This window comes from Artemia sp. Qi Xiang Cuo, chromosome 11 (assembly GCF_049724085.1).
Source record: "Artemia sp. Qi Xiang Cuo chromosome 11, ASM4972408v1, whole genome shotgun sequence".
Taxonomy (NCBI): Eukaryota; Metazoa; Arthropoda; class Branchiopoda; order Anostraca; family Artemiidae; genus Artemia; species Artemia sp. Qi Xiang Cuo.
The window spans coordinates 66,002,119-66,027,777 of NC_142804.1; the positions used below are offsets into that span (position 1 = coordinate 66,002,119).

At 35.7% G+C, this 25,659-nt stretch overlaps 1 protein-coding gene across 1 annotated transcript in view; it reads left to right on the forward strand.

Annotated features, from left to right (window-relative positions):
* The window catches only part of jp (junctophilin), a 403,025-nt gene that overhangs the window by 345,112 nt on the left and 32,254 nt on the right, over nucleotides 1-25,659 (forward strand). Inside the window, exons 10-11 of the mRNA XM_089096954.1 lie at nucleotides 4,336-4,503; nucleotides 24,596-24,751. Coding sequence (XP_088953080.1) covers nucleotides 4,336-4,503; nucleotides 24,596-24,751 — 324 coding nt within the window. The remainder of the gene's footprint in view (nucleotides 1-4,335; nucleotides 4,504-24,595; nucleotides 24,752-25,659) is intronic.

Genomic DNA, 25,659 nt, shown 5'->3' on the forward strand with positions numbered 1-25,659 from the left:
TTGGGCAAAATAAATCTACGAGAAGAACTACGTAAAAAAGTAGAGTACCTACCTGAGCCTGTCCGTGAAAAAAATTGCTGTAGAGGCGGTGGAAGTGTACCTAGAAAAGCAGAATGCACTAAATAAAGATTACTTTTACTCACAATGCGATCCAGCGGAGCTATTCCAGTATCATTATAAAGATCAGAGGAAGGGTAAAGCCGAGGGAGAAGAAAAGTAGTCTTCACTGCCCTATTTTGGGCTCTTTGAAGTGAGCAGAGAAGAGATTTATTAGTATTACCCCAGACAGAGCAGCAATAAGACATGTAATGAAATACAAATGCATAATAAAGAGATAGCATAACATCGGGCGGAAGAAATGAGTTAACCCGGTGCAACATTGAAGACTGGCGGAAGATGAGCGAACGGGTGTGAGTTATATGAGGCTTAAAAGAGAGAAAACAGTCAAGATACACACCAAGAAATTTCACCATAGCAGCTTGCGGTACAACATCATTCCCATAAGTCAGGATGATTGGCTCCCTTACATCTCTCATACGATAAGGGGTCCTGAAGTGTACAATGGCACTTTTTTGGCTGTTGAGAGTCATACCATTTGACCAGCACCAATCTTTTACTTTATCAAGAAGACCTTCACCTTTTATATGTTATGAAATTTGTATTCTTAAAGTTTGTGTAGTTTAAAAGGCGCTTAAAACTAGGCAATTCTAATGTAAATCACTGGAAAATTATCCGGAAATCAGAATTGCAATATATGTGGCTCTGGATAGTTACATGGTCAAACAGTTCGGGGTAAAGAACTGTAAGTAAGGAGCGACCCGGCTCAATAGTAGCCGAAACTATAAAAAAAAGGAATTTTGATACCAATAGATACATCAGAAGAATCCGATTTTTATGCTGATTTCAAATATATAAGTTTCATCAAGTTTAGTCTTACCCATCAAAGTTACGAGCCTGAAAAAATTTCCCTTATTTCCGAAAAAAGGGGGAAACAACCCCTAAGAGTCATCGAACTTTAATGAAAATCCCACCATCAGATTCAGCGTATCAGAGGATCCTACTATAGAAGTTTCAAGCTCTTATCTGCAAAAATGTGGAATTTTGTATTTTTTGCCAGAAGAAAGATCACGGATGCGTGTTTATTTGTTTGTTTGGTTTTCTGTTTTTTTTTTTTCCCAGGGGTGATCGTATCCATCCAGTAGTCCTAGAATATCGTTAGAGAGCTCATTCGAACGGAAATTAAAAGTTCTAGTGCCCTTTTTAAGTGACCAAAAAATTAGAGGGCAACTTGGCCCCCTCCCACGCTCATATTTTTCCCGAAGTCACCCAATCAAAATTTTGAGATAGCCATTTTGTCCAGCATAGTCGAAAATCTAATTAATAAGTCTTTGAGGATGACTTAATCCCCCACAGTTCCCGGGGGAAGGGCTGTAAGTTATATACTTTGCCCATTCTTTATATATAGTATTGGTTAACGGGAAGTATACAGGCCTTTTCAGGAGGAATTTTTTCTGGTGGGGGGGGGGGTCGGAGTAGGGGTTAGGGGGGAATCTTTCCATAGAGGATGTTTCCTTGGACGAAGAGACATTTCCATGAAGGGGGTGCCAGATTTCCCAGTATTATTTAAAAAACGATCAGAAATTAAATACAAAAAACAAGTTTTTTTCAACTGAAAGTAAGGAGCAATATCAAAACTTAAAACGAACAGAAATGATTACGTATATGAGGGGGTTCGCCTCCTAGTCAGTACCTCGCTCATTACGCTAAAGTTTGTTTAGTACTTTTAAAAGAGCTATCTATTCTAACTAACCGGCCTTTGTGATTCAGAGGTTTGTGGTTCGAACGATATTCAAACTTTAGCGTAAAGAGCTAGGTATTGACTAGGGGGCGAACTCCCTAATATACTTAAAAAAACATACGAATATAGAAATTCGATAAGTAAGTTTGACTCTGTCTCATAACTTTATTTTTAAAAACAATAAAAACTATAGCGTAAAGAGCGAGGCGTCGAGGAGGGCACAGCCCCTTTCATATACGGAATAATTTCAGTTCGTTTTAAGTTTTAATGCCACTCCTTACTTTCAGTTAAAAAAAACTTGCTTTTTTTATTTAATTGCTATATGAAGTCATATTACAGGCTTAATGTATGCAAAAATCTCTCTAATATTTTATTTTCCTTGAAATAAAATCATTTTTTCGTGCAGTTATTACACTCAGAAAGGCAGAGGTTTCTGACTTTGATTTTATCTTAAGCAGAAAAAATTCTTCTTTTAAATGAAAAAATGGACTAAATGAGATTGGTAATCAGACCAGGTCTAGTTGTCTCTCTTTGCTTGTTTCTACTTTTTGTTTTCTTATTTTCTCTTTTTTCTGTTTCTCCGTGTTTCATTTCTTTTCTTTCTTCGATAAACATTTTCGTTGACAATGGAAACCTCGTATCTTCATTTTTCGAAACTATTTTGTAGACATAGTGAAAATGCATGTAAACAACAAAAATCTGAGATTATGTTTGGTTATTACTCTTGATTACATGATATCCATTATAGAATTTATTTGATTAACATACATGAAGGATGACATACATCTAGAATATCCACACACTTTAAATATATTGATGCCAGCGATAGAGAAACAAATTGTTTTGAAAAAAAAAATGCATATGACAGTTTTTTTTTTAAATTTTAACCGGTAAATTTGCTGAGAAATATCTGACTTTAAGAGATATAACACACTCTGGAAAAATATATTTAGAATATTTATATTAGGGTTTTTAGTACTTGGTGCATGTTTGGCTGGGTTTCTTGTATTCTAGTTATTTTTTAAAGGTTGATTCCTAGAAAAGCTTCTAATTCTTGCGGCTCATTGTAGCATTAAGCCACCCGAGGTTAACAAAGCTGGGCACATACCTCTCCCACTCCATCCTGATTTGAGTTTAAATCTTTACTCCTTCCCATGAAGTTTCAATTTCCTTCAAATTCAAGCTTTCAAAAATAATTAGCCTTGAGATGGAAAGGAGATGTCAATCATTCTGTGATTTAAATTTTATTATAAATTTCTGTTTAACAGCTTGCTGGAAGTACTTTCTAGCCAATTATTCTGATTTCTTAAATTTTTGTCTCTTCCCTTCTGATCTTGTTTTTGAACCTCCTTTTAATAGGGTTGGCAACCACCATTTTCAAAAATTCATACTTAAAACATGAGGGCATTAAAATACAAATATTTTTTACCCTCTGGACTCACCTCAAGTCCTTTCATCCGTGAAAACCACGAAATTCTAAGATTTTTCTTTAGTTTGTTTCAAGTCGTATAGGTGTTTAGCGTAGTAGCCTACCACTTTTTCGTCAGTGTTGCTACGTTGAATCTTGAAAACAAATAAGCAAACCCGATTAATTAAATTTGGCAGCGCTATTTGTCCGCATTAACAAAATCCCAAAGACAAATACACCTTCAAGGAAAAGATAATCTTCCTAGTTCCTAAGCTTTTTGGTGCTCCATACTTTTTTTTATGACTTTCCCCCACCTTTCTTTATCTTAATTTGGCTCCCACTACTGTCAAAACTGCATAACTTAAGGTGTTTTTCACTAGATGGGGCTCCAACTTTTTTCCAATTCTAGATGATATGCATGGTTGTATAAGTTTTTACTTACACAATTCCTATTAAGGGGTGTTTTTTTTCTGATTTTCCCCCACGTTTCTTTTTCTTAATTTGGCTCCAGCTACTGTCAAAACTGCATAATTGCTTAAGGTCTTTTTCACTAGATGGGGCTCCAAATTTTTTCAAATTCTAGGTGATATGCATGGTTGTGTAAGTTTTCACTTAACCTAACTAAACAATCAGATTTCATTTTCACTATTTTTGGTGCTTTAACTAGAAATCTATTCTTATCACCCTGTTGAAGACTCTAAACCCGGTAAAGACCACATAGCATTAATGCCTTCCTCAAATTGCTATTTAGGGGGAATAATAATAATAAAAAAAAATTTGATGATTTTAATAGGAAGTGCCCAGATTTTTGGTAAAATTTAGGATTTTAGAATTCTGTTATTATTATAAAATATACTGTAATAACAAGCTATACGTTTCCGGAATAAATTTTCTTATTTCCATATTTTATTCTATTTTAAAGATGTGTGTAAAACTTGATTTTCAACCGATCCACTTGCATAAAAGAATGTTTTTTCTCCTCAATAACTTGAGTCGAATCTTATTATATCTTAAGTTTGTTTTCAATGAAAGAAAGAAGATTATATTTTATAGTTTCATGCTATTATCAAGTTATACAACTTTTTGATATTAAGAAAAGAAATGAAAGAACTCTCTTATTCTTTAACAGGGGCAGTCAAATCCCGTCACTGGATTTCAATCTACAATGGATGACCGGTTTGACCATTATAAGCGACCCCCCTCAAGAGAACGGAGTCGAGATCCATCAGTTGATAGGTTCAGTCGTTCATCTCATATGGGAAGTCTTGCGAGAGACCGATCACCATCTGTTGGACAGGTAGGACCCTAAAAAGCATCTATACAGGTCTAAACTGTGAAATATAGGTCAAAGGTATTATAGATTAAAGTCCTAGTTGTTGATTAGTCCTTTTGAATAAAACTCGGACTCAAAATTCAACAATTTTTTCTTCTCGTGCAAAGTTTATTTCTTTTTATTTTGTTTCGGAGAAAAATTGCGTGAATAATAAAATACAACAAGCTATAATCACAAACCATTAATATTTGATATGTTCATTGTTTCTTTATATATAGTTCGTCAGTTAATTTGTCATAAATTGTTTGACTATAACACTAGAGTCCCTCTTAAATTGAAGCAAATTTCGGATGTCTAAATTCTATGTTTACTTTATTTTATAGATGTAATTTGATTTATAACTAGTTTCTTCTATGTTAACTAATTTAAAAAAAAAAATTCCACAAAATAAGTTTTTCAAGGAAAAGTAAAGAAATCCATTAAACAAAAATGAGCAGAAAAAGAATCAAATAGTCTACCAAGCGTAAAACTACCACAAATCAGTATCAATAAATAAATGAAACCCAAAACGAACAGATATATAATAAATACCTCAAAACGAACAGAAATTAACATGATTATGGCTCACAACCCCTATGCCTTCTCACGGCCAGAACATAATTTGAGTTTTACTGAAACATTTCTTTAATGTTTTCACTTTTAGCATATGTATATTAAACTGACAATGCACATTCATTTTTTTTTTTTCAGTAAAGTGCAAATTATGTTCCGGCCTTGAGAAGGCATAGGGGTTGTGAGCCCTAATCATGTTAATTTCTGCACGTTTTGAGTTTGACTTGGTTATTTATTGTAATGTCTGTTTTTTTTTTGAGGGGGGGGGGGTCCATTGTTTATTGATGCTGATTTGTGGTTTTTTTACTCTTGGTAGATTATTTGATTCTAGTTTTGCTCATTTTTGCACTAGACAACTAAGATTCATATATCAGTTATGCCTTGCCCCCGACAGACCCTGAGGAAAGAATGAAAAATTATGCAATTTATCGATTGTTTCTATGTAGTATTTATGATTGAGAAGGGGGGAGGGCGATATCCTGTGTATAACAAAAATAAGGATGAGGATATTACGGTGAAACTTCATGACATTTTAACCATTAAGAACAAAATGGCTAATTTTGATCAAATACTATTGGAAGAAGGGTAGGGAAGACGGGCTTGGGAGGGAAACGGATTGGTATCAATCCCTTTAATTCTTATAAAAATCACTAAAACTTTCAATTTTCAGCTGAATGAGCACCTTCCAAAGTTTCTACGACAACTCCTTCCATGTCAAAAAGATTAATAAAATGAAACTTTATTGCTCTTTACTTATATTGCGTTTCAGAAATTTTATTGAAAACCGCCAACAATATCTTCATTTCAACACAAAATTTAGAGGGCTAATTAAATTGTGATAAAATAATATGTTCTGGTACACAAAAACTGCTCACAGTGAGTGGAGAGGAACAACACACCCTATAGCCGCACGGTCGCACACTACCTGAACCCCAGCCGCATAGTCGCAGGTACAGAGACCACCTTCTCCACACTACAAATTTTTATTTGATTTTCTTAATCTTAGGTTTAATGTTTTACATTGAACAAACTGCTTTGATAGTTACTTTTTATAAACAATTGAGTCTAAAGGCATTAAATATTTTGGTGTTTGATAACAAAGTTCAAAACTGTCGATATTCTTAAAAAATATCCGTGAAAATATTATACAAAAAAGTTTTAATGTAGCTCGTTACTTTTAGTTGAAAAAACTTGTTTTTTAATTGAATTTATGATTGTTTTTTTAATAACGCCCAGGATACCTGGCCCCCTCCACGAAAAATCCCGCTCCCCCCAAAAATATCCTCTGGGCAATTCAATCCTGGCGAAAATTTACCTCGAACAATTACCCTTAACATCTTGACGCCTAAAATTGAGTCGGTAAAGAAAAAGCAAGACATAAAGGAATTTTGTATAGGAATTCTGGCAAATTCACCAAGTGTAAAATATCCCCTGAAAAGTTCACCCCCCTGGAAACTTCCTTCTCCATGGAAATTTTTCCCCGTGTAAAATCCTCCCAGCAGAAAATTTCTCCCCTCCCAACCCGAAGAATGTATACATATTCCCAATAACAAATGAAGCAATGGGTAAATTTTATAACTTATAAACCATTCCCCTGTGGCTGAAGGGGGCCATTTTATCTCTAAAGACATAGTTATTGGGCCTTTCAACTATGCAGAAGAAAAAATCCATCTCAAAATTTTGATCAGACGATTTTCAAAAAAGGTGACGTGGGTGGGGGCCTAGTTGCCCTACAATTACTTTTGTCACTTAAAAAGGGCACTAGAATCTTTTATTTCCATTAGAATAAACCCTCTCTCAACGGTCTGTGCCCACTGGATCAATATGATCACCCATGGAAAAAAAAAAAAGTAAACACGCATCCTTGATCTTTCTTCTAGCAAAATTACGAAATTCCACATTTTTGTAGATATTAGCTTGAAACCTCTACAGTAGGGTTCTTTGATACGCTGAATCTGATGGTGTAATTTTCATTAAAGTTTTATGGCTTTCCCCCTTTTTTTGAAAATCAGACAAATTTTCCCAGGCTCGTAGCTTTGGACTGGTCAAACTAAACTTTATGAAAAGTATATATTTTGAATCAACATAATAAGCCCCTTCCTTTAATGTATCAATTGGTATAAAAATTCAGTTATTTGGAGCATCGGTTGCAATTGAGCCGGGTCGCTCAGTACCTACAGCTAATTACCATGAACTACTCGATTACTCACAAAATCCAAACAGAGATCATTGAATTTATTGATCGTTTTTTCTGCGTTACCAAAAGTACTGTATTCATAAAACTTTACAGTTTCATGAAATGTAATAAAACAAATAGAAAAGGATTTTCAACTAAAGTAAGGACCAAGTTTAAAACTCAAAGCAAATATAAATTACTTTGTATATAAGCGGGACTGCCCCCTTCTCAACACCTTGCTTATTAAAAAAGGTATTTTTAGTGCTTTGAAAAATCTTATCTTTTCAATTGCAAATTTTCTTTAAAATTTGGAAAAAATGCCAAACTTCACAGTAAAGAGTAAGGAGCTAAGGAGGAGACAGCCCGATTCATGTAAATAATAATCTTTTCGAAAAGGTTTCAAATCTGTTTCTTGCTTTCAGTTCAAACGCTCTTTTTTTATTTAACTTCTGATTGTTTTCCAAATCATACCCCGGCTTAACCAAGATATAATTTGAGGTACCTGTTCCTTAAATCCCTGGTTAATTGTTTTTAAAATGTGTAAATCCATAATTAAAACTTAAGCACAAGTTTCGCTAAACACTCGCTAAACAAGGAAAAATAGACCTACTCCTAAAAGAGATAACACGGTACAGCTGGGACGTTATCGGTCTCGCCGAAACCCATCTTCCAGTCACTGGTGAAGAGAAACATGGAGATGTTACCCTTCTACTTTCGGGACGTAATGATATAATTTGTATAATTTGAGGTACCTGTTCCTTAAATCCCTGATTAAATGTTTTTAAAATGTGTAAATCCATAATTAAAACTTAAGCACAAGTTTCACTAAACTCTCGATAAACAAGGAAAAATAGACCTTCTCCTAAGAGAGATAACACGGTACATCTGGGACTTTATCGATCTCGCCGAAACCCATCTTCCGGTTACTGGCGAAGAGAAACATGGAGATGTTACCCTTCTACTTTCGGGACGTAATGATGGGAAACATCGACAAGGTGTAGGTTTCCTACTGTCTAATAAAGCTAGAAAATCCTTAATCTCCGTAAAACCGCTCACGGAATGGATCATCATGATCCGCCTGAAAGGTTCACCCACCAACCTCACAATTATCCAAGTAGGCCTATACGCTCCGCATTCCAGCAGAGACGATGAAGAGTCTGAAAACTTCTTTCTACAGCTTCTAAGTCTAGTTGATTCTGTCCCTAAAAACAACATAATCTTTGTCATTGGTGACTTCAATGCCATCGTCGGAAACAACCACACAGGACACGAAGATGTAATGGGCAAATTTGGACACGGAAAAATGAACAGAAGAGGATAACGCCTTATCGAATTCTGCAGAGACAACGATTTAGTCATTACAAACACACTGTTCGAGCACAGACTTCGCCGTAAGACATCCTGGACCTCACCAGATGGAAAAACTAAAAACTTAATGGACTACATCCTCGTGTCTAGACGTTGGAAAATGTCCATCCTAAACACAGTCACACTAGCTGATGGCGACTTTGACAGCGACCACTCGCTTGTCATGTCTAGGTTCAAAACAAGACTTAAAACAGCATCAAAGTTGTTTAAGAAAACCCCCAAATTTCGAGTAGATCTACTGAAAGACGAGAACACACATGTGATCTATATCACCATTCTATCCGAAAAAATTTCGGAGCTCACGTCGAGCTCTCCATCTATCCTGTCTAAGGAAGATATTGACAACCTGGTGACTAGCAGCACAAATATCATATGTGATGTCGCTCATTCCACACTGGGTACCCTAAAAAACATTCAGAAACCTTGGATAACAGACAAGATCATCTCCCTCTGCGACGAAAAGTGCCAACTCACGAACAAGCAAGATAAAGAAAAAAGGGACCGATACAAGCAACTCAAACGAGCTGTTGAGAAAACCATCAGACGTGCTCATCGTGATTTTATTAAAGAAACCTGTCATCAATGTGAATCGGCCTTCAAGAAAGGAGACCCCCACTACATGTATAGAAGAGTGCAGGAATTGGCCAAAAAGAAGGACATCAAAGCGTGTTCCCTTCTTTACGAACATGGAAACCAAATGCAATCCACAGACAGAATCCGATCTCGATAGAAAATAATATTTTAAAAATAAACTGAATCTGGACATCCACCCAGACCCAACAATTCTCGACACTTTCCCCATCACCTCTACAGATCCAAGTCCTCCCTCTTTTCACTCTGAAATAGAAGCAGCTATCAGAGACTTGAGAACAAACAAAGCTGCCGGCCCCGATGGAATCCAGCCTGAACTACTGAAAGTAAACTGCAAACCACTCCTTGACCTTTACCACAAAATTGCCAAAGCTGCTTGAGAAAAATGTCACTTCCCCTCACCCTGGTGCGAAGCCACGATAATCCCCCTGCATAAGAAAGGCTCTAAAATTGTCTGCGACAACTACCACCCAATAAGTCTTACCAGTCACGCAGCAAAAATCCTCACAAGAGTCATGCTCGGGCGTATACGAGCCATTTCCTCAATGGTCATTCCGGAATACCAAGCCGGCTTCCGACCTAATAGATCAACAATTGATCAGATATTCACTGTTCGGCAGATCATGGAAAAGTACAGCGAACTTGGGCGCATCATCTACCACCTTTTCATAAACTTTAAACAAGCTTTCGATCGGATATGGAGAGAAGGTCTATGGCACACCCTTCTTCACTTTGGCATCCCATTCAACCTGATCTCGCTGATCAAAGACATGTATAAGAAGTTCAGTAGCCGCGTCATGACTGGAGAAGGACTTACCGGGAGCTTCAAAACCTCTACCGGAGTACTTCAAGGTTGCCTAATGTCACCGGAGCTGTTCAATCTCTTCCTAACTGCAGCCCTTTCACTCACAAACAACCCAACCGGCGCCCTTGTCGGGGGAGTGGTGATAGACAAACTAGCATATGCTGATGACATAGACCTAATAGCTGAGTCCCTTCAAGATCTACAATCTCAGGCTAACAGCGTTCACTCGTCCACCAACCTCTTCGGGATGGCCATCAACACGTCAAAAACGAAAGCCATACTTTGCTCACGCAAGTTCGATTAACAGGTAAATCTTAGCCTTCAGCTTGGTGGCGATACCATTGAGTGGATGGAAGGCTTCACTTACCTTGGGAGCTTACCTTGAGTTACAAACAACTCAAATACATCAAGAGGCGCCTGACACTTGCGAACTCCAATTTTAAAGCTCTGATCCCCATCTGCAGGAAACAGACGATCAATACAGCCTAGCTGCCTTTGAAACCAAATCCATCCATAATACCGTCCTATGTTTGAATTTTCAATTTTGGATAAAATTTGAATATAGGCTACTTAAAACATAGGCGATGAATAGTTACTTTGGTAAGAAGTCCTTGTTAATGTTACTACTAAATAATTTCGGTGGGAAGAACAGAAATATCATTATTTGTTTGGATGGAAATATTATGAGAATTTTGATCTTCTACATAACTGAAGCCACTATAACCTCTAAAATAAGATTTTCTTATCGGTAAATACGTTAGGCTACATAGGTTTGTTTAAATACATTCAAGTACTTCATAGAACTAGAAAAAGAAAATAACTCCATTTAAAATTGCTGTAGACTAAGTTCCTTGCAGTATTTGCAACCCCAATGAAATTTCCTGGCGGGGCTGATGATGAACTGCCTTGATATCCACCTCTGTGCTGGTAGAAATGGGAATGTAACATTTTTGCTGTATAGCGAAACCATTTGATTAATTCTTACTCCTCCTGTCTCTTTCAACATTTATCTGAAGCCTCGTGAAAAGTAAGCAGTTTGTCTATTAAAATTTACTTTTTTACGAACCCACCCTATCCCCACCCAAACAATGACTCACCCCCCTCATTATAGCTGATCCGCAATTACAGATCGCCAAGCGCGTCGCCTAATTGTATTACAAATTGAATAAAAAAAAAGAATTTTTTTTAACTGAAAGTAAGGAGCGACGTTAAAACTTAAAACGAGCAGAAATTATTCCGCATATGAAAGGGGCTGTTCCCTCCTCAACGCCTCTCTCTTTACGCTAAAGTTTTTCATTGTTTAAAAAAAAAGAGTTGTGAGAAAGTCAAACTTTAGCGTAAAGAACGAGGTGTTGAGGAGAGGACAGCCCCTTTCATATACGGAATAATTTCTGTTCGTTTTAAGTTTTAATGTCGTTCCTTACTTTCAGTTAAAAAAACCTTGTTTTTTTATATTTAATTTTCGAACATTTTTGAATTAATGGAGGTTTTGATTTTGGCTCATCGTACATGAATAGTTAAAGCAAAATTTGAATATACAAAATTTTACTTTTATTTGGTTAAATAGCTTTCTCGAAACCTGTTTAATTTTATTTACGAACGTTTTTATTAGTAATAAATATACCTAACTTACGAATTAACTTACGTAACGAACTTCTATATTCCTATATTTTTAATACGTATATTAGAGGGTTCGCCCCCTAGTCAATACCTTGCTCTTTAATTTAAAGTTCGAATTTTCTTCCAATTCTTTAAAAATGACCCCTTAATCACAAATGCCGTTAATTAGAATAAGTAGCTCTTATGAAAGTACTAAATCATCTTTGGTTTAAAGAGCGAGTATTGACTAGGGGGTGAACCCAATCATATACGTTTCTGTCGTTTTAAGTTTTGATGTTGCTCCTTACTTTCAGTAAAAAAACTTGTTTTTTTTATATATATATAATTTCTGATCTGTTTTTAAATAATGCTGGGAAATCCTGCGCCCCCTTCATAGCAATGTCCCTTCTCCCATTAAAACTTCCTTAATGGAATGATCCTCCCACATAACCCCCGACCCCCCCCCCACTACCAGAAAAAATTCCCTTTGAAAACGTCTGTATACTTCCCAATAACCAATACTATATGTTAACATTGAATAAAGTTAATAACTTTCAGCCCTCCCCCCAGGGGGTTCGGGGGATAAAGTTATCCTAAAAGATATAGTTATCATATTTTCGACCATGCTGAACAAAATGGCTATCTCAAAATTTTGATTGGGGGACTTTGGGAAAAAATGAGCGTGGGAGGAGGCCTAGTTGTCCTAAATTTTTTTGGTCACTTAAAAAGGGCAAAAGAACTTTTAATATCCGTTCGAATGAGCCCTCCCAGGACATTCTAGGACCACTTGGTCGATACGATCACCCCTGGACAAAAAAAAACAACAAAAAAACAAATAAACACGCATCCGTGATCTTTTTTCTGGCAAAAAAATACAAAATTCCACATTTTTGCAGATAGGAGCTTGAAACCTCTGCAGTAGGGTTCTATGATACGCTAAATATGATGGAGTGATTTTCATTAAGGTTCTAGGTTCTAATCAGCATTAAAATCAGATTCTTTTGATGTATCTATTGGTATCAAAATTCCGTTTTCTACAGTTTCGGTTACCATTGAGCCGGGTCGCTCCTTACTTGCAGTTCGTTATCACGAACTGTTTGATAAAGCGAATCAAATTGGTTGAATCCTGTACTGCCACCGTGTGGCATTGCTTCTGTTACAACTGGAAAGCCTAAAATACAGTTATTCATACTTTTAAATCAATTAGCTTCTCAGAATTTTAAATTGATTGCAAATTCATCCTCTTTGGGGTAAAGTTGTAGTTTTGCGCCCTAAAACAGCAAGAAAACAAAACTTTCCCCTGGTCCAATCTGTATGGTCACTTAAAAAGGAGCCTTAAATTTGTGCTTGAAAGAGCTCCCTCCCAATTATCTTGGACCTTTGGTTTGATACAATCTCCCCTGGGGAAAAACAGAACAAATAAATCTGCATCAACGATGTCTCTTTTGGAAAAAAAAAAATGCAAAATTCCACATTTTTAAGATTGGAGCTTGAAACCACTATGGTATGGTTATCTGATATAATGTACCTAATAAAGAGCTTTTCAATAAGATCCCTTGTTTTTTTTTGGAGGGGGGGGGGTTCTTTTTTTTCAAAAATCAGGCCATTTTTCTCAGATTTTTGGTTGTGGGTGGGTAACAATAAACTGAAAGAAATCTAAATATTTAGAATTAGCATAAAAAGCCAATACTGCCGGTGTAGCAATTGTCACGAGAATTAAATTTTCTAGTTTTGATGAATATTGGTCCAAGTCACTCTTTACCTCGGGTTTTTTTTCACAAACTGTTTGATAAGACTCTCTTATGACGAAATTTTTTTTCGTTATTTCGATGAAAATTCGCTATTTTTTCGATATTTCATGTCGCCCAACCACCACTGATCTTTTGGCGTTTGCCCCCCCCCCCGAAAATATTCTGCCGGCGCTCTTGTATTTAACACAGCACGTTTGTGAACTAACTAGGCCAAGTTCTTCTTTGATTACCTTTCTCTTCTTTCAAAATCTTAGACAGCAACCTAATTTGACGGAGCATTACCATTTGCATAATATCTTGAAAAATTCACTTATCATGCCAGCCGATACAAGTTGCAACCCTGAATGTTTATCACCTGAAGACTGGTATCTACACCCGCCTATTGAAACTAAATATTCAACAGTTCAGGAGTTTCTAATATAAAACTGATGGTAACAACTTTTAGTAGAAACAAATAAACTTATGGAAATGCATTTTTTGAATTAATTAGGAAAAAAAATGCCTTTTTTGAATTAATTAGGGGCATATAAGGTTTTTATAGAAGCCGTTGTCGTAGAAACTTCAAAACAGGCTCCTTCGATTGGAAATTACAGGGCTAGTGCCCTTTTTAATAGTCGAAAATTATTGGAGGGCAACTAGCCCCCTCCGAAGCCCATCATTCCCCCAAACACACCCAATAAAAATTGTGAGATGCCGATTTTGTTCAACGTAGTTGATTTCCAGATAGAAAAGATGTTTTTGAGGAGAACATTCCCCCACAAGCCTCAGTGCACGGGTTTTAATTTATGCCCTCTGGGAATGTAAGGCTTTTATAGAAGGCGTTGTCCTAGAAACTTCAAAACAGGCTCATTCAATTGGAAATGAAAGGGCTACTGCCCTTTTTAATAGTCGAAAGTGATTTGTAGTGTAACTAGCCCCCTCCCCTTCCCCCCCACGCCCATCATTTCCCCAAACACATCCAGTCGAAATTTTCAGATAAGTATTTTGTTCAGCATAGTTGATTTCCACATAGAAAAAATGTTTTTGAGGAGGACACTCCCCCAAAATACTCAAGGCAAGGGTTGTAAGTTATGCCCTGAGGACATATAAGGTTTTTAAAGAAGGCGCTGTCGTAGAATCTTCAAAATAGGCTCATTTGACTAGAAATTAAAGGGCTAGTGCCCTTTCTAAGAGTCTAAAGTGATTGGAGTGCACCTAGCCCCCCCCCACGCCCATCAATTCCCCAAACACCTCCCAACAAAATTTTGAGATAGCCATTTTGTTCAGCGTAGTTGATTTCCAAATATAAAATATGTTTTTGAGGAGGACACTCCCCCAGAAACTTCAGGGCAAGGATTTTAAGATATACCCTGGGGGCATATAAGGTGTTTATAGAAGGCGTTGTCGAAGAAACTTCAAAATAGGCTCATTCGGTTTGAAATTCAAAGGGATAGTGCCCTTTTTAATAGTCGAAAGTGATTTGAGGGCAGCTAGCCCCCCCCCACACCCATCATTTCCCCAAACTCATCCAATCAAAATTTTGAGATAGTCATTTTGTTCAGCGTAGTTAATTTCCAGATGGAAAACATTTTCAGATGAAAAAATATTTTTGAGGAGGACACTCCCCCACAACCGTCAGGGCAAGGGTTTTAAGTTATGCCCTGGGGGCATATAAGGTTTTTATAGAAGGCGTTGTTGTAGAAACTTCAAAACAGGCTCATTCGATTGGAAATTAAAGGGCTAGTGCCCTTTTTAATAGTCGAATGTGATTGGAGGACAACTAGCCCCCCCCCCGCCCATCATTTCCCCAAACACATCCAATCAAAATTTTGAGATAGCCATTTTGCTCAGTGTAGTTGATTTCGAGATAGAAAATATGTTTTTGAGGAGGACACTCCCCCACAACCCTCAGGGCAACAATTATAAATTATGCCCTGGGGACATATAAGGTTTTTATAGAAGGAGTTGTCGTAGAAACTTCAAAACCGGCTGATTCAATTGGAAATTCAAAGGGCTAGTGCCCTTTTTAATAGTCGAAAGTGATTGGACGGCAACTAGCCTCCCCCCCTCGCCCAAAATTCCCCCAAACACATCCAATCAAAATTTTGAGATCGCCATTTTGTTCAGCGTAGTTGATTTCCACTTAGAAAATACATTCTTGAGGAGGACACTCCCCCACAACCTTCAGGGCAACCTTCAGGGCATATAAGGTTTTTATAGAAGGCGTTGTCGTAGAAACTTCAAAACATGCACATTCAATTGGAAATTCAAAGGGCTAGTGCCCTTTTTAATAGTCGAAAGTGACTGGAGGGCAACTAGCCCCCCCCCGTTGAGATAGCCATTTTGTTCAGCATAGTTGATTTCCAGATAGAAAATATATTTTTGAGGGGGACAATCCCCCACAACCCTCAGGGCAAGGGTTTTAAATTATGCCCTGGGGGAATATAAGGTTTTTATAGAAGGTTGTGTCGTAGAAACTTCAAAAAAGGCTCATTCGATTGGAAATTCCAAGGGCTAGTGCCCTTTGCAATAGTCGAAAGTGATTTGAGGGCAACTAACCCCCCTCTCACGCCCATCTTTTCCCCAATGACATCCAATCAAAATTTTAAGACAGCCATTTTATTAAACGTAGTTTTAAGTTCTGGAAATTAGGTCTTTGAGGATTACAACTCCCCAAAAGCACTCAGGGCAAGTGTTGCAATTTAAGGATTCTCCGAATCCTTCATATTATTTCTTATGGAAGGGATGCTCGTATAAATTTTAGAGAGCGCTCATTTGATTGAAAATTGAAAGTTCTTGTTCACTTTTTAAGAGTCAAAAGAGATTGAAGGGCAAGTAGCCCATCTCCCTCCTCCACGCCCTCAATGCATCAGATAAAAATTTTGAGATAGACATTTTGTTAAAATAGTTCAAAGTTCTGATAACAAAAAACTCCGGTGTCGACACAGCCCACCAGGGCCCTGGGGTAGGCGTTGTAAGTTGTGCCCTGGGGCATAACTTATTAAGGGGGGTTTATAACTTATGGGAAGGGTTTTGTATGGGAAGAACACATAGGAAATCTGTTATAATTATCCAATTATATGATTAAAATACATACTCTTTGATAGATGAAAAATTGCTTTGGCACACAAATTCCTATTAAGGTCAATTCCAAACAGTCGTGATCCCTTTGTGTCAGCAAGTTAAATGGTCTAAACCTCCTTATAGAAGCTATTTTTTCAATCCCTTCCCTATTCAATCGCTTTCAACTAGTTATGCAAGCTTTATATTGTCCATATACATGTTGTTTATCATAGAGGTTATCTTATTGACGTTTAAAAAAGACTCATTCAATTTAAAGTGAAAGTTTTAGATCTATTTTTTAAAGTCAAGAAAAATCGGACAGTAAGCACCCCCCCCCCCCCCCGCATGCCATAAAAACTTGAAAGTTTTTGCAATCAAAACGAACAAAGATTAATTAAAAAAAAACTTTCCGAAGAATAAATTTTTCAAAGAAAAGTAAAGGCCATTTTAAACGTAAGATCATCATATACTAATACCTGTTGAAAATAAAGTTAAAAACGACAAGAAATTACTTTTAAAGAATAAATGAACCCTAAAACGAACAAAAATTGGATTAACAAGAATAGGAAAAAACATTAGGAAATCGCGAACATAAATGAACAAATAAATCTTAAAGCGAGTAATGCTTGGATTGAATAGGAAAATCAAGCTTAAAACGAAAACAAATATTTTGCTATTAAAGTATAAATGAAACTTAAAACGAACAGAAATTAAATAAACAATTAATGCGAACAAATAGGCCTATACAATATATATTTATGTAAATGAATAAATAAATCTTAAAACGAGTGAAACTTAAATTGAATATGCAAATCAAGTTTGAATCGAATAAAAATAACTACAAACAAAATTTGGGTATCGTCTCACTGCAGAAGCCTAAAACCTACTGCGCCATTGGCGCTTTACTGAAAACGAATCATATTACAGATGTTTTCTTTTGTACTTAATACTGAAAATAAATATTAAAATTACAGTAAAATTTTGAACTGATGAGCTTTTAGCAATTAATATCATTATGCGTCAAATATTCAGCTTAATTTATTAGTTCTTTTCAAGATTGGTCAAGACAAATATAGTTTCACTGCAAGCAAAATTTGGATACTGTCCCCTTCTTTAACTGTAAAAACCTAAAGCCTTCTGCGTCATTGGCGCTTCACTGAAAACGAATTACTCTTATATTACAAATTTATTCTTTACCAGTTCTTACAACATTGAAAATGAAAATAAAAATTACAGTGAAAAAAAATCTTGAACTGATGGATCTTTAAACATTTAATATCATTATATATCTAATATTCAATTTGATTTTGTTTATACTTTCCAAGACTGTTCAAGACTCATATAGTTTTGCTATTTTTTTTAACTCTGCCATTTTTTGTAGCTAATCGTGTTAGTTTCTAATGAAAACATTCTATGGCTTCTAGGCATTTCTATTTGAGCGGAAAACTGCACCTCAAACTTTGTGGAACATGTATTTTCTTGCACGAAACACCAAAATATAATAAAATGTCAAGTTTCGGAGTGTTCCACCATACGCAAGCAAGTGCCATTGGTATTTTTGAATCCGCATGGTCAATTTAGGGGTGGAGGGTAGGCTAATTCTCGCAGCAGCCCCATTCCGTCGTGGTATGGTTCATATTTTCAACACCTGGCGTCCGGACTATCATATAATCTACCGAGCATACAACTACTCCAAATCAGTATCAATAAATAAATGAAACCCAAAACGAACAAAAATTAAAATAAATATTAGAGTCAAACTCAAAACGAGCATAAATTAATGTGAGTAGGGTTCAAAACCCCTAACCATTCTAAAAGCCAGAATATAATTTGTACTTTACTGAAAAAAAATTCAAATGAGTTTACTGAAAAAAAATGTGCATTGTCTATTTAATATACATATGCTGATATTTATTCCCTAAAATCTTAATTAATTTTTTATTTCTTAAAGTTATAAAAGTGAAAATATTTCCAAGAATTGTTTTCAGTAAAGCGCCAATGACGCAATAGGTTTTAGGCTTCTGCAGTGAGACGATACCCAAACTCTTGTTTGTAGTTATTTTTATTCTATTCAAACTTGATTTGAATATTCAATTTAAGTTTCACTCGTTTTAAGATTTATTTATTCATTTACATTAATATATATTGTATGTTTGTTCGCATTGATTGTTTATTTTATTTCTGTTCGTTTTAAGTTTCATTTATACTTTAATAGCAACATATTTTTTTTTGTTTTAACCTTGATTTTCATATTCAATCCAAGAATACCTTAATTTTAGGTCTGTTTATTCAGTTATTTCATTTCTTGTTGTATGTTTTTGCTATGATTGTTAATTTCATTTCTGTTTATTTCGGGTTTCATTTGTTGTTTAGTGGTAATTTCTGGTCCTTTTGGATTTGAATTTAAAATGTATTTTTTTATCCTGAGCTTAAGTTTAAAATGGCCTTTACTTTTCTTTGAAAAATATATTTTTCGGAAAGTTTTTTTTTAATTAATTAGTAAAAGTAGCAGTGATAGTAGTGTTAATAGTGACAAGCATTTATTACCTTCTTGTCAATTCCCCTATAAGTATTTTCTAAGACTTCTAACTTAATACTCAAATCCATTCTTGAGATAGCGCCCTTTTGACAATCTGCAAGGACATAGGGTATTTTGATTTAGTTCAAACTTCCCCTAAATATTCTGTCAAAGTTTTGACTTCATACGCTTAGCCTTAATTGTACTAGTATCATAGTAGTAGTGGTAGTAGTAGGAACAGTAATAGCAGTAATAGTGTATTATTAGTAGTGGTAATAGTAGTAGTAGGCTAGTAGCAGTATTAATTGCAGTAGCAGGTATGTTTTGCCTTTTCGTCAACTTCCTCAGATGTTTATGTGACTATCCTTAGCCTTAGTAGAACCCGATACAGAAGGAGTAATTTTAGTCATAGTAGTGGTAGTGCTAATTGTGGTAGCAGCAGAAGCAGCGGTAGTTGTAGTAGTAGTAGCGTGCAGATATTGCCTCTTTGGTCAATTGATCATCTCCCATATCATTTCCTGAAAGTTCCTAATTAATATACTCAGTTATTCCTGAGTTACGCCCTTTTGACAACCCTTATACACATAGCAAGTTTTGATTTTGTTCAAAACTCCCCTCAACATTCCTTAAAAGACTCACCTGAATACCCTTTGTATTTTGGGAAAATAGTATTCAAACATGCATATATTTCTCAATAACATATACTATGTGTAAACAATGAACAAATTGCCTAACTTACAGCCCTTGCCCTGAGGCCTCGGGGGGTTGACATCCCCAAAAGCACAAATACTTAATCTTTCAACAATGTTGAACAAAAATAGATGTCTCAAAACATTGTTTGGAAATTTGTTTTTGGAAAATTATGGGCGTGGGGGGGGGGGGCTGGTTGCTCTCAAATTACTTTGACTCCTAAAACGGGCACTATAACTTCCAATTTTGAATCAAATCAGCCCATCTGAAGTTTTTACGACAACTCATTCCATAAAAACCTTATATGCCCCGAGGGTATTACTTACAGCCCTTGCCCCATGTTTCTGGGGGATTGTGTCAACCCTGGAGAGATTATTATATGTTCTTTGGACTATTTTATTTTAAAATGAATATCTTACAATTTTAATCAGATGCGTTTCATGAAAGGTAACCTCCATCCCTTTTGACTCTTAAAGGGGAACTAGAACTTACAGTTTTCAAAGAAATGAGCCACCTCTAAGGATTATGCAACCGCTCGTTTCATAAAAACCTTAATACACCCGGAAATTACTTACATCCCTTGCCCCAAGGCTCTGGTGGTTTGTAAGAACCCCAAAAGCATTGTTATATGATCTTTGAACTATTTTGAATAAAATGCCTATCTCAAAATCTCTAATGTCTGCATTTCGGGAAAACACGACGTGTGGGGGGATAGCTGCCCTTTGATCACTTTGGTTCTTAAAAAGGGCACTAAAACTTCTGATTAAATTTTCAATGAGACCCCTCTGAAGTATATACGATTACTCTTTCTATAAAAACCATTTATACCCCCAGGGTATAACCTATAAACCTTGCCCTGAGGGCTGTGGGTTGGTTTTCATTCTCAAAGACCTAATGTTCGAACCCTTCAACTACGCTGAACAAAATTTCTTTTTCAGAATTTTGATTGGACGTGTTGGGGGAAATGATGGGCATGGAGAGGGGGCTGGTTACTCTCAAAATTACTTTGACTCATAAAAAAGGGCATTATAATTTCCGATTTCAAATCAAATGAGCCCTAGCTGATATTTTTACGACCAGCCATTCCATAAAAAAAACCTTATATACCCCCCGGGCATAACTTATACAACCCTTACCCCTAGGCTCTGGGGGTTTGTTTCAACCCCTAAGGCCTTGTTATATGATCTTTGACATTTTGAATAAATTCAAAATTTTTTGGCTATTTTGGCTATTTCAAAATTTCCATTGGATGCATGTTGGGACATTATGACGTGTGTGTGTTTGTAGAGCGGGGGGGGGGGGTAGCTGCTCTCCGATAACTCTTACTCTTAAAAGGGGACTAGAACTTCTGATTACCAATCCAACGAGCCACCTCCAAAAGTTTATAAGACCACTCTTTCTGTAAAAACCTTATATACCCCCAGGGTTAAACTTGCAACCCATGCCCTGAGGGCTGTGGGCGGGGGGAGTAGTCATCCTCAACACATAATTTTCGGAACGTTCAACTACGATGAACAAGATGGTTATCTCAGAATTTGAATAGGATGTGTTAGGGGAAATGATGGGCGTGGGGGGGGCTTGTTACCCCCAATCACTTTCGACTATTGAAAAGGTCACTAGCCCTTTCAATTTCCAATTTAATGAGCCCTTTTGAAGTTTCTACGACAACTTCTATACGAAGTGCCTGGTCTAAAACAAACAAACCAAAAGATAAATAAATAATACTTTGTGCCAACATCGTTCTTTACTTAGGCAGCGCTATTGCGCTGCTTATGATTGTAGCTGAATCTGATGATGTTTTGACCCTTAGCTCAAAACATCAAACTGTTTAAGCAAACAGTTCGTGGTAACAAACTTAAGTAAGGAGCGACCCGGCTCAGTAGTAATCGAAACTCTAAAACACGGATATTGGATACCAATGGACACATTAAAACAATGATTTTTATGCTGGTTTTAAATATATAAGTTTTATCAAGTTTAGTCCTACTCATCAAAAGTTACGAGCCTCAGAAAATTTGCCTTATTTTCGAAAAAATAGGGGAACATCCCTTAAAAGTCATAGAATCTTAAAAGTAAATCCCACCATCAGATTCAGCATATCAGAGAACCCTACTGTATAGGTTTCAAGCTCCTATCTACAAAAATGTGAAATTTTCTTTTTTTTGCCAGAAGAAAGATCACGGATGCCTGTTTATTTTTTTTTTCCCCCAGGGCTGATCGTAATGACCCAGTGGTCATAGAATGTTGCGAGAGGGCTCATTCGAATGAAAATTAAAAGTTCTAGTGCCCTTTTTAAGTGATCAAAGAATCGGAGGGCAACTAGACCCCCTCCAACGCTCATTTTTTCACCCAAAGTCACCGGATCAAAGTTTTGAGATAGCCATTTTGTTCGGCATAGTCGAAAAATCTAATAACTATGCCTTTGAGGACGACCTAATCCCCAAAAGTTCCGGGAGAAGGGCTGCAAGTTATTAACTTTGCCCATTGTTTACATATAGTATTGGTGATTGGGAAGTATACAGACGTTTTCAGGAGGGATTTTTTCTCTGGTGGGGGAGGTTCAGAAAAGAGCGAACTTTGGCATAAAGAGCGAGGTATTGACGAGGGGGCGAACACCCTCATATCCGTAATAATTCCTGCTCGTTTTAAGTTTTAATGTTGCTCCTTACTTTCAGTTGAAAACACTTGTTTTTTTATTTAATCTTTGGCACAAACCATCTTTTATGGGTACACACTATTATCAATCGTTACAAATATTTTGCTTTTCATACTTATTCACTTATTTAATACAAAATTAAATTTTCTTTTCTTTTGTCATTTGATTATTTTCTTTTTATTTGTTTTTTTTTAGCTGAATCATACGATTCCTATAGTTTGTTGCTAACCTTGAAAGAAAATTATTTTTATAATAATTTTTTATTTTTATCTTATTTAATAGGCGTGAATATAATTTTTATTTTCATTCCGTGTTTTTAGTGGAATCTTATGATGTCTATAGTCTCTTGTTAATTTTTGAAAAAAAAATCATTTTTCAAAGTTATCTCATCTTTTTATTTTATACATGTTAATATAATTTGACTTTCAAACCTCTTCGAATTTATAATAGAGAAACTTAATTTCTTCTCTAAAAACGTGAGCTGCATCTTAAGGTGTCTTAACTTCGTTTTTAATCATTGAAAGAAAGTCATCATCTATATCAAACAAATCGTGGTAACGAACTGAGAGTAAGGAGCGACCTGGCTCAATAGTAGCCGAAACTCTAAGAAACGGAATTTTAATACCCATAGATACATCAAAAGAATCAAAGGCTACGAGCCTGAGAAAATTTGCCTGATTTTTAAAAAAAAGGGGAAACAGCCCCTAAAAGTCATATAATCTAAATTAAAATTACACCATCAGATTCAGCGTATCAGCGAATCCTAATGTAGAGGTTTCAAGCTCCTATCTGCAAAAATGCGGAATTTTGTATTTTTTTGACCAGAAGAAAGATCACGGATGCGTGTTAATTTGCTTGTTTTTTTCCCAGGGGTGATCGTATCAATCTATTGGTCTTAGAACATCGTGGGAGGGCTCATTTGAACGGAAATTAAAAGTTCTAGTGCCCTTTTTAATTGACCAAAAAGATTGGAGGGCAACTAGGCCCCCTTCCCGCCCCTTGTTTCCCAAAATCGTTCGATCGAAATTTTAAGATAACCATTTGGTTCATCATACTTAAAAGGCCCAATAATTATGCCTTTGGATATAAAATGACCCCCCTCCCATAGCCCCAGGAGAAACGTTTTTAAATTTTAAATCTTTCTCATTCTTTACACATAGTATTTTTGATTGGGGAATAGATAAACATCTTAGGGTGGGGACCAATTTTCTCCTGGAGGTTTTTCCACGGGTGAGTTTTCCACGAGGAGGGATGTTTCCAGGGGGTGAACTTATCAGGGAAAATTATACACTAGGGGAACTTGCCAGAATTCCTAAACAAAATTCTTTTTATATGTCTTCCTTTCTCTCTTCCGTCTCAATTTTACGCGTGGGGTTGTTAAGGGTAATTGCCCGGTGTGAATTTTCATCGAGATTGAGTTGTCTAAAGGATACTCCATGGGGAGAGGGATTTCTCCTTGGAGATGGGGCTAGATTTCCTGGTATCATTAAAAAACGATCAGAAATTAAATAAAAACAATAAGTTTTTTCAACTGAAAGTAAATAGTAACATTAAAACTTAAAACGAATAGAAACTATTACGTATATGAATGGGCTGCCCCCTCCTCAACACCTTGCTCTTTACGCTAAAATTTGAGTTTTGTCTCAATTCTTTAAGGATGACTCCTGAAACAAAACGGTCGTTTAATTAGAACAATAAGCTTTTTTAAAGTATTTAAAAAAAAATTAGTGTAAAGAGCGAGGAGTTGAGGAGGGGGCAGCCCCTTTATATACGTAATAGTTTATGTTTGTTTTAAGTCTTTAATTAAGTCTTTAATAGTTTTAAGTTTTAATGTTTCTATTTACTTTCAGTTGAAAAACTATCTTTTTATTTAATTTCCATATTATTTTTAGCTTCATCTTGTAATGTCTATAGTTTTTAGTAGCTAAAAAATTTTTTTTAAAGTTATCTTAACATTTTTCTTATTTATAGATATTAATATAAAATGATTTTCAAACCTCTCCTTTTTAAGTAGATAATAGATAAACTTGTTTTCTTCTCAATGAACTTGAGCTGAATCTTACGATGTCTTTAGCTTATTCTTAAGCATTGAAATAAATCATCTTTTATAGTTTCATACTGGTAAAAATATTCAACTGGTAAAGTTATTTTTTAATTATTTTGTAGATGAGGAAATAGTTAGATTTTCAAACCTCTGCACTTATTTAACAGAAAAACTAAATATTTTGCGGTCTCGAGTTTATTTTCTTAGTTGAAAGAAAATCATCTTTATAGCTACTAGAATTGATATACAAACATTTTACCCTAGGGAGGTGGCCATCCAGCACGTTCATTATCCCGTCAGAGAGGAATGACACCCACTATGCAGCCGTCAGCACCATTAAGATCTGAAACACCTACTGGACGACCAGGATCTGCAGCAGGCTTTAATAATAGGAGGCTTATTCCACAATCTTCACGAGAGGTTTGACTTTAAGAGCTATCATACTTAACACACTACTCTTGACTCTACTTTACTTGGGCTTGCATCAGAACTGCACGTTTTGCGCCTCACATGGCATTTTAAATTCAATGTTTTGCGGAAATTTGTTTAACCGTAATCTCTCAAACTTACGGAATCAAGGACTCAGTAAATAAAAATTCTTTGGCATTTCATTTCAGATTCATAACCCTATTAGAAAATTTTTTCATAAAATTAGATGGAATAATCTGATGGTCATTATTTTAGAAAAATGCTTCAATACGGTATTTAAAATAAAAAACAATTACATGTAAGTAATGAATGTTTAGTCCTTATCCACTGGAGTAAAACTACACTATAAAATTAAAAAAACAATTCAAGAGGTTTTCAACTTTTCAGAAATTTGAAAAAAACTTCAATATAGATTACTTTTCAATAAAAGCTTTACAAAAAAAAACTAGCTGAACGATATATTGAAAAGCTTCACGATTTTACTGAAATGTGATACCAGCTTTCCCAAAGGAACTGAAAAAGCATCAGTCACTTTAGAGTTAGAAAAATCTTTATTTTCTTTATAAAGTCTCCAGCGACCCAGAGCAATTTCTTAAAAGAAGAAAAAACTATATATAATAAAACGTGGTCGTGATTTCAAATAGTAGAAATTAAGGTTGCCAAAAATATTATTTCTGTGTAAACGACACTTTAATACTTACAGTTTAGACTTCTGACAGGTTTAAGAGAATAATAATAATAAAAAAAATCATAAATACATAGAGATAAAATTTTGACTTCGGAGACATCATATTTTCACTTTTGAATGGATAAGAGCAGATGGTGGCATTTCTGCTAGTTTTAGGATATTCTTTAGAAAAATTTGTTGAAATCCTGGTAGATATGATCTGTGAAAATTT